Source organism: Cyprinodon variegatus, unplaced genomic scaffold, assembly GCF_000732505.1.
Source record: "Cyprinodon variegatus isolate N-32 unplaced genomic scaffold, C_variegatus-1.0 Scaffold0, whole genome shotgun sequence".
Classification (NCBI taxonomy): domain Eukaryota; kingdom Metazoa; phylum Chordata; class Actinopteri; order Cyprinodontiformes; family Cyprinodontidae; genus Cyprinodon; species Cyprinodon variegatus.
The window spans coordinates 472,490-483,224 of record NW_015150453.1 but is presented as its reverse complement, the minus strand read 5'-3'; the positions used below and the strand labels follow the sequence as shown (position 1 = coordinate 483,224).

General features: G+C 38.5%; 1 protein-coding gene across 1 annotated transcript in view; it reads left to right on the top strand.

Annotated features, from left to right (window-relative positions):
• The window catches only part of LOC107103499 (ras/Rap GTPase-activating protein SynGAP-like), a 345,104-nt gene that overhangs the window by 245,421 nt on the left and 88,948 nt on the right, over window positions 1-10,735 (top strand). Inside the window, exon 6 of the mRNA XM_015403604.1 lies at window positions 2,069-2,190. Within this exon, the coding sequence (XP_015259090.1) occupies window positions 2,069-2,190 (122 nt within the window). The remainder of the gene's footprint in view (window positions 1-2,068; window positions 2,191-10,735) is intronic.

Genomic DNA, 10,735 nt, shown 5'->3' with positions numbered 1-10,735 from the left:
AAGGAGGATTTTAAATTCTATTCTGGATTTAAAAAGAAGCAAATGAAGAGCAGCCAGGAAACTCTTGTCTTAGCATTTTGGATCAGCTGAAGGATTTTAACTACAGTTTGTGGACTTCCTGATAGTAAAGAATTACAATAGTCCAGCCTTGAAGTAACAAATGCATGGACTAGTTTTGGAGCCTATTAAGAATTAGATTGATAAATTTATTTTTTGCTAAATTATTAATGTTAAAGATCTAAGGTTGTGTGAATGGTACAGCTCTTGTTTATTTATGTATTGGTTTTGGTTTTACCCTCCTCCTCGTCAGTCCGTCTCCTGCTGAGATTAACAGGTAGAAGAAGCTGATGAGGTGGACCTGATTGTTTGTTAACTTAACGTTTATATTAGAATTTTTTGTAAGTCAAATCTGAGAATATTTCAGTTATTTCTTATAAGTAAAGAAAACACCCCTTTTTGAGACAAGAAAATTCTCCATGAGTGCTTTTAGTTTTGTGAGTCGAAAAACCTCCTCCTAGGACTACTCTGGCAATTTTTGACTTTTTGGGAAACTGTTTTGATGCAAGAGTTGCCGTAACAACTAGTTTCTCAGAATCACCCCTGAACACTCTAATTTCTGCAATGAGAGAATAAAATGTTACAAACCTGTTTGATATTGAATTTAAATGGCAAGTCCTGATTAAAAATAAAACACAAAGGATTTTTTCAAAAACAATTTAATCCCATCCAGATTAAGCTACCGATTAATCAGCTTAGTTTTCAAAGACTCTGATCCAAAGGAAATAACTTCGGTTTTTCTGCACTCAAAGTTTTATTGGCAAAAAAAAAAAAACTAATCAAATGTAAGAAAGTGAGAATACCTTTAAAAGGCAGAGTATTTGTAAAGTGTCTGATGTATGAAAGCAAATTTGCACTGCAAAAATGATCTCAAAATAAGTAAAAATTTCTTGAATCAAGTTTATTTACCCTTAATTTGAGTAGGTAAATAAGATGATTTACCAATGGAATGAGTATTTTTATTCTCAAAATAAGATATTTAGATAAAATGCACTTGAAATAAGACAATGCAAATGTGTTTTCTTATTTTAAATGTAAATTCTCTTGTTCCATTGGTGAAATGTTTCTTTTACCTCCCCAATTCATGAACAAATGCACTTGTTTTAAGAAAAGAATGACTTATCTAGATTTTTGATTTTTTTCCAGTGTGTGTGGAAGCTACAGTCAGAACTTTAATACATTTTGTGGCATAATATCCCCAGTGATATTTTGACTACAAAAACTGAAGCATTTTAAATTCTGAATGGTGTTTGATGCTTAGAGTTTTTCTACGCATCTTAATGGTAAAAAAAATAAAAAATAAATCCTGTCATTCTGTAGAAGTGTGTAGAGCCACACTGAGAAAAAAATGTAAATCTTAAGTCATTTTTTCTTAAAATAAGTGCATTTTGTCTTGAATTGAGGAGGTAAGTGAGACACTTTGCCAATGGAACAAGACAATCTAAATTTGAAATAAGAAAAAACAATTATATTGTCATATTACAAATGTATATTATCTAATTATCTTATTTTAAGAGTAAAAATACTTATTCTATTGGCAAATTGTCTATTTTACCTGCTCAAATTAAGGATAAATTAAGGATTTGATCCATTTTTACTCATTTTTAGATCGTTTTTGCAGTGTGTATGTGGTTTAATATGTAAGAAAACTCATGCAGGACAAACTGTAGCGTCATAAATCTTTGTGGTACACTGCTGCCCACCATAGGATCTCTTGTGGCATTGCATGTCTTTAGTAAGTGGACATGTGCAGCAGTATGACTTCTTGTATTAATAAACTTACTGTGTGCTCTCCCTCCTCATGTGTCCCATTTTTTTCGTTTGTCTAACATCTGACACAAACTACCCTGACCCTGTGTTCTTTCATTGATTAAATCAAACCCACCCTGCGTTCTGTTCCTCACCTCTCAATCACTCGTCTGTTCCAACACCTTTGCGCCGCCACACTGCCCTCCCTCTCCCTCTCCATCTGTTTGTCCCCTTGTCGCATCACCCTCCTCCCCTCTTCCAGAGTTTCCTCAGTAAGAGGTTGAAGGGCTCCATCAAGAGGGCCAAGAGTCAGCCGAAACTGGACCGAACAAGCAGTTTCCGCCAAATGATCCTCCCCCGCTTCCGCAGTGCCGACCAAGACAGGTCAGTGAGTGAGCAATGGACGCACAGTAGTGTGGATCTTTTTGATGTGTTTGGCCACTGCTTTACTGACAAATTCATGCATGAAACTTTTTTTTCTTTTTGCCTTTTTTTCTCAGCTGTTTGGAGAAATCTACTTTACTTAGTTTCGGAATGTCAGATTGATGAATTATGTTTGTAAATAATAGAAACTAAAATTATTCTGACAGAAAATATCAAAACTTCTTGCTGAAGAAATCCAGGCTACAAAACTACCATAAAATCAGAGGGAAAAAAGGAAAAACATGTCTCAGTTTTTCAGATGTGCATATCTGGTAATGAAACACATTTGGTATTAATCAGCTTTTAAAATGAGTTAAATTAAGTATAAAAAAAACACACAGTAAAAATTAGTCAGTGGGAATTAAATAAAGAGGCCAAAATGGAAGCTGTGTGGAAAAAACTAATGCCACCCAAAGCTTATGTTTCACAATGAAATTCTTGCTATATTTTTATACTGAGCAACTATCCTAAGGTCGCACCACATGTTAATCAGACTATATAGATCAGAACTTTACTTGGGCCATTCCAAGAACCTCAGTCTTTATCTTTCTCATCCCATCCAGCTGTGTTTTCATTCAGTTTCTTTATATAGTCCTCATTTCATAATTAACAGACAATTCAATCAGATGATTCAGTCTATTGGTTTAACTTAGAAAACCCAGCTGGTTGCATCCAGTCATTGACTTTGTAGGATTCGCCTCTCCTGGATAAGTAGACATTCATTGCATTGTGCCATTAAATCTACAGCAATCCCTCACACCAAGCATGTATACAGTGACAGTGGAGAGGAAAAATTCATTTTTAACTGGAAGAAACCAGCAGAATTCAGACTCGGTGTTGGTGGCCTTCTCCTGACTGGGGGTTTCAAAACGATAGAAGTAGACACACAAAAGGATCACAGACACACTGATCTATGAATAATTTCCATATTAGAGAATGCAATGGTAAAAAAGCTCCATAGATGGTTTTGTTTAGGAGTGAAATACAGCTAAGCAGGTGAGGTCTGAGTTAGTTCATGTGTCAAAAAGGATCAGAGAGCATATAGTAAGTTACAGTAAAAGCTGAGCCAATGGCTATGTCTAGGAGAGGGACAAGGCTAAACACTAAGGAAATGGGCCAATTTATAATTGAAGGTGATGATGTTTGGTTGCTAATTGGCTGCCAAAAGGATGCAAGGCTGGATGAAGTAACTATGAAGATGAAAGATAAAGAGAGAACTTAAAGTTAAAAGCTGAACTAAATAATAACGCAACATGAGGGAAAGTAGACCGATTGTCCTCCAGCAGTCTGAGCCTATAGCAGCATAACTACAGAGATACCTAGGATAGCCTGAGCCACTCTATTAGCTTTATCAAAAAAGAAAGTTTTAAAATTATTAGACTGCCACACTGGCCTCACTGACTCAAATTTTTTGTTTCTACAGAATACGAGTCTGTTAACTAAAACATCTGACACCCAATCTACTATTAAAAATTAAAGGAACCACTTGGAAACCTACAGGCGTCGATGTCACTGAACTGCTCATCTGTAGGATTGATGGACTCACACTTGAGTCTAGAATCATTTGGCAAACAGAGCTGCAGAAACTAAAATATAAGTCCTTATTTCTTAAAATAATTGTACATTCCCTCAATTTGAGCTGATAAGTGAGATACTTTTCCAAAGAAATAACTTGATTTATGTTTGAAATATGTAAAAAAAAATCTTCTATTGTCTTATTTTAAGTAATTATCTTAGGCGGGTGAATACTCATTTAAATTGTAGATTGGCAAGTTTTAGTTCGTTTTTGCAGAGAGAGAAGTTCACGGTTTATTGAGTGCAAGGTGCCTTTGGTACAAATAAACCTAGATTATGTATGAAGTCTTTGTCCTGATATACTTTGTGTAGTTTTTTTTTTCAAAATATGCTGTTCTGCATCATGACAAAACATTTACAGAAGGATCACATCTCATCAAATGACTTCTTTCCACTTTAATGGTTCTTTCAGAAGTAGTTTTAAAAAGCTTATCTATGCTACCAAATGTTCTCAAATATATAGCATGCTAAGATGGGACTCTTATTTTTGTCTTTTTCTAAACATTGCGTCCTCTTAAGGCAGGGGGGAGGTTATTTTACAACACACTCCTAAGAGAATTGACAACTATAAATGTTTTTTAAGTCTTGAATAATCTTCCCCTGCATAAATTTTTTACTTTGGATTGTTTAGAAATGAAAATATAACTCCTTCTGTATTGAAGGGCAGTAAAAGTTGCTTCTCTTAGGTATTGCTGATGTCTTTTCTTCCTGGCATTGAGCTTTACAGCGTTTGCTTCAGAGCAGCAAATAGCCATAGCTCCGCTTTTATGGAGGTGCTAACAGTGATGATGTGTTTATGAAGTAAATATTGTTGCTTTCCCAGGGAAATCCATAGAAGCTACAATGGATCACTTAGTTTGTCAACATTCAGCTTTTGGCTTCTTCCTCAATTTGTGTTTAATTGAGTTTGTAGAATCTGCTGTGTGATAACTTGTGGACGGTGCAAAAATAATTATAGATCTTATTGAATCCCAGGCTGCTTCCTAATGTGATTACATTTGAGAGCACTCCTAAATCCTTAACTTTTTTATATTTTGTTCACAGCTATATTTAAAGCTGTTTTCATGCCCTTAAATCCTCCAGGGTGCTTATAAGTGCCAGGTATGTACGGCCAATTTTCCCTGAAGTATGAGAGAGAAGATGCGTCTTGTTGCATAATTTTCGATGGGGAAATAAGTTCACTTTGCACTCTCATGTCTCACTTCAGTGTCACTTGGAGCTGAAACCCTCAGCATCATCACTGTTTCTGTCAGAATGATGAAGAAACATGGTCTCTCTCACCATGGTAACAAGCAGGCAGCCATAATCCGGGCTGCACAGGCGGAAATGAGTTAGTGGGAGATTTGCTTAATTATACCTCCTCTTGATCCTGTGCATACTTATAGCAGAATAAAGATTCCCTAGCAGCACAGAGAAGGCAAAGCTAACGTGTTCCTGTGAAACTGATTCCTCCTAATGGTTTGAAATGCAGAGAAATATTATCCTTTATAGAATTTTTTGCTTTTTCCCCCCAACAACAAGACTACCCTACACAAATATTCAGATGAAAAGCAGGTAGATATGCAAAGGGCTTCAGGTTAATAAGTTACCATAATAACTTTGGTAATCAGCTGCCTCTGATTCAGTTCGACCAACTTCCATGTAGTCCACTCAGATCACTGTGTTGATTTTTTTTCAACTGTTATAACAAACTTGAAATAAATTCCATCAGTTTAGATTTAGGAAAATTTTCCATCTTATCAAGTCTGACAACCTTAGATCTGGGCAAAAAGTCTTTCAGATCTTGATTTGAGATTGATACGCTATAGGGATGGAACGCTTTATGAAAACCGTCCGAACCGTTCGGTTCGACTGTCTCGGTTCGGTTCGCGTGTGTTGCGTTCGGTTCATGCGTTGCTCCTTTTTCTCATAGTCGAAGCAATTACACTCCAGAGCAGAAGGTGGCGGTACTGCGACCAAAGCCAACCACAAGTAGTAAACAAGAAGAAGAAGCGAAGCAGCGTAGCAGAAAAAAATCAGTTGTTGTGGAGAATTGTGTGGGTATGGCGAGTGGGAAAGAACAGGAGTTGGAAGACGCGCCAGCAGCACTTTATAGGTCTGCTGTATGGGACCACTTTGCATTTAGAGTGACCTACGATGACGGCGGAAAGAAAGTTGTGGATAAAAGTGCAACAGTGTGCAAGCATCGTGCAACATGTTTTGTTTATGCTAACAGCAACATGAACAACATGTCAGGCTAACAATCAACATGAACCGAACCGAAAACCGTGACCACGGAACCGTGAACCGAACCGAACCGTGGATTTTGTGAACCGTTCCACCCCTAATACGCTAAGCAAGAGCAGATTCTGTTAGTCTTAGGCTACGTTCACATCACAGCCAGAAGTGACCCAAATCTGATTTTTTTGCCCACATGCAACCTGTATCTGATCTTTTCATGACAGTCTAAACAACACAGATCCACTTTCTTCCAGTCCCACCCAGGCCACTTGGCTATGTGGTCCTGAATCCGATACGAATCTGATCTTTTTAAATGCAACCTGTGTTTGAGCGCCCAGGTCGCATTCATCCGACCTTAATGCCATTAGTAACCAACATTTTCACTATTCTGCTTCTTGCTACGCAGAAGCGGCAAGAAAAACAAATGCCTTGGCGGACGATGATGCAGAGAGCAGTATTTTTTTTAACCATCTTGAACAGATTGATGTTTTTCAGGTCTGGAAAGTTCGCTAGATGCGCTCCAGCACTACATCCATGTTTACTTCCGTAAACACAAAGCACACTGGCTTGTGAAGTCATTGCGTCCTCTACTGTGAATGCAGGACACTTGTGTTGTATGACTGCAGTTCACACAGGAGATCAGATACAAGTCGCATATATTTGGAAATATGGACGGCTACGCAAAAAAATAAATCGTAATTGATCCTATAGGCCTGCAGTGCGAATGTAGCCTTAGACTTATGCTATGTTCACACTGCAAGCAGCAGGCGCAGCAAAAATGCACCTGCTGCTTCATTTTTGATGCTTGCACTAGTTTAGTTCCGGCGCGCGGTTGAAGCATCTTTGCTGCTCCAGCTGCGCAGTCAAAAAACGGGTCTGATGCGTGTTGGGCGGAGCTACCCTATCTTTTCTTTGCCTGTAACAATGGCAGTTATATTTGCTGTGATCCGTCGGTAAAAAGTAGTTTTAATATGTTTTTAAGTGAGAAAGTCCACCTGAAAACATTGTCAGTGCATTCAGTTCATCCAGATTACAATCCTGCCTTCAAATATATTTTCACTCTCAGATCCCCGTACAGTGGTGGTGCACTGTCACTGGAAATCGCCTTCAACGGCTGCCTCTGGCTCGGTCACTTTTTGGCGTTTTTCCGCTACTGTTTGTGGCGGCTGGAAGTAGATTTTAGTGTTTCTCACGTACGTAATCCAAACTACAGGCACCAGATTTCGACATTTTAAGTTCATTTATGCGTTAATAAACTCTTTCAGAGGAGTGATTATAGGGATCTGCATCAGCAGCGCTGTGTCTGTCTCCCTGCTAGCTCCCAGATCAGCTTCTCTGATTGGCTGATGTGGGGCGTTGAGCAGCAAAACTTCAATTTTTCCAACCACAGCAGCTGCTGCTTCTGAAGGGCGTCCCTCACGTCAGATTCAATTCAATTCAGTTTATTTCTATAGCGCCAAATTCACAACACGTGTCATCTCAAGGCGCTTTACAGTTCAACCAAATCATACAGTCAAATAGATTCAAAGTTTTCTATCTAAGGAAAACCAGTTGATTGCATTGACTCATTGACTCAAATACTTTCCCTCACACTAAGCATGCTTGTAGCGACAGTGGAGAGGAAAAACTCCCTTTTAAAAGGAAGAAACCTCCAGCAGAACCAGGCTCAGTGTGAGCGGCCATCTGCTGAGGCCGACTGGGGTTCAAGGAGACAGAAGCAGAGACACAAAAAGCAGCTACAAAAGGCGGCCCCGTCCAGGAAACACACAGCCAGGCAGAAGAGCTCTGAGCCAGCTCCCATGTCAGAGGACGAAGAGAGCACATCCAGCCAGTCAGGTCAGAGAAACAGGACCACACTGGAAAACAGGCCGATCTCCAACATCTATAAACAAAGGTGTTGATGGCAGCAGCACAGCTGATATTTCTCTCCAGGATGGAGTCACAGCCAAACAGGAACAGACGAGGCAAAGCTACTCTGAGGAAAAGCAGAGAGAGCAGCTCAGAAGCTCATGAGGCGCTGCTCCTGCTGCTCAAAAAGCGCTGCGGGACCTTTTGCTGTGCCAAGATGCGCATCAACCATTGACTTTGCATGTAAACCAGCTTCTTCTGCTGCCTCTGCTGCTTGGGGTCTGAATATAAACAGTGTGGGAGAAAAAACATGGTGCAAAAAAAACGCATTGATATGGTCAGTTTGATGCAGAGACTGACATGATTTACAGTTTTTTTCAGTTTTTTTCTACTGTCTGATGGTGGCGGGGAAGAAGCTGTTGCAGAATCTGCTGGTCCTGCATTGAATGCTGCAAAGCCTCTTCCTAGAGGGCAGCAGGGAGAACAGTCCATGATGGGGGTGTGAGGGGTCATTGATAATGTTACGGGGTTTAGGACACGCTGGGATGAAATGAACTGCGATAAGCCGTTTGGACTTGGTTAAACTTTATGTTCCCACAAAACATGTCATGATTTCAAGAAGTAGACTAAGTACAATTATCTTACTGCACTGGAAGATCATCGTATTTGTTTTCTGGTAGAGTTTTCTCAAAGAAGATTAATAATATATCAGTATATCTTCTCTTGCTAAGTATATAAATCTCAAAACAAAATCAAAGACTTTTTGGCTTGAAACTTGGTTTGATGGACAATTTTTTGTAGTTTACAACTGTGAAAAACTTTTCTCTAGGAAAGCTGTTTGATAAGACGAACCTCTGAGGGGACAGAGCAGCTGAAACTTTTATAAAACTAGTATTTTTTCACTGGTCCAAAGGCTTAAATCTGTTTTCACAAATTCTTGATTCATTGTTTATTCTCTATTATAAAGAGATGGTTTACATTTTTGTGACGTGGGTTACAGTCATGCTGCTGACTGTCCTTAGAAAACTTTGAATCAATCTGACTGGATGATCTGGGTGAAATGTAAAGTGCCTTCAGATGACATGTGTTGTAAATTGGCGCTATAGAAATAAACTGAATAGAATTGAAATTGAATTGAATATTGTCCATAATATGAACAGCATAGCAGACACACAACAATAGACAACAACGGTATTCTGGTTACAAGAGATTTTCTATGAAGAACAATAGTGATAAAATTAATAGATGGAGGAAGATACAGATATTAACATATTAACGGTAAATTGGACATATTTTTCCAGGAGATGAGTCTTTATTTTAGCCGTGAAGATCGAGATGAAATGGGACATTTTTATTTAGTTTTCTGTTTTCCTTTCCAGTAATTATATTTTTATTCCCAGTGTTAAAGGTGTGCTTAGAAGTGCAGAACGAGGTCACATAGTTTAGTTTGTGAGCTGTACATTACACAATCAGTCTAAAAGTAGTTATATTCACTCGACTTATTTTAAAGTGACAAGAGCTGATATTCAAACTTGAGTTAAATCCTGTACGTCCGAGCAGTTTTCTTGTTTGCTGAGTTTTCCTTTCAGTTAATGTGCCTCACCTGATCCGATGTATGGCAGATATTTTCTCAATCCTTTCCTTCCTCCCAATCTTCACTCGTCCTCCTCTTCACTCTTCTTTCACTCTGACTCCTCAGACTGTTAAATCTTCCTCTCTGAAGGATCCTCTGTTTACATAATGAACTTAATTTCCACTGAGAGGTCGTCTTTCTCACCCCCTCCCCCCCCCCTCTTTCTCTCACATTTTGTCATGACTTCCTCTAGTTTTTCTCTTGCCTCCCTTCAATCTGACTCATTCTTTTAGGTCTATTTTTATCTCTCCCTCACTCCATGAGCTCCCCTCTCCCTCTCTCTGGTTCCCTGCATGATCAGAACTCCGTTGGTGAACGTTATGATTGGTTATAGGAATAAGCAGTCGTGGGAAAAGTGACCGCAGAGCCGAGGATTTTGTTTTCCTTCATCTCCGTCTTGTTTTTTCTTCTCTGGTGGGGGGTTCCTCGCTCCTGACCGGTGCTCCTCACTCACGGGTTCGATTCCTTGTGTCATCGTTTATCTGTCCAAATGGAGATGTGACTGTCAGCTGCTGCTGTGCATGCTTGTGTGCTGCTGTAGTAGAGGTGAGCAGTGCTGAAGTCAGAGATGCTGAGATTTTTATATTTCTGTCAGCAGAAGGATTTGATTTCTTACTAGAAATAATTTAATATTTATTTTCTTTAGAATTTCAAAGACTAAGGTAGAAAAATTAAAAATATCTGAGTGTAAAGAAAAAGCATTTCAAATAAAATTTTGGGATTTAAGTCACTGCAGAAAATAATAAAGCTGGGTTTCATTTGTTTTCTGCACACTCAGCATATCCTAGTGGTTATTTTAATGTAATTCATTTATAAACGTATCACTTCTATCTCAGTAAGTCTATGTACTTCTGTAAACGATGCAAAAACATCGCAAACAAAGCAGCAAATGGATGGATGGTGGGCTGGATGGTAGGGTCAAGAAACATGTTTCTTAAAAGTTATTTCAAATACATGCAGAAATAAGATTTTTTTAAAACTTCCTAAACAAAAACAAGATTTTAAGAATAACTTTGCTATTGATTTTAGATTTTATTTTTCAGATTTAGTCTCAAGAATTACATTTTCTTCAAATTGTGTTTCATAGATCACATTCTCTTTACTTAACTCCCAAATACAAACGCTCCCTCTTGAATAATAAATATATGGCTGCTAACAACCATACATCTTTGCTCACCCCGCCCCCAGAAGTGATGTGTAAAGTGCAATTTGAAAAAGAATGCATTTCGT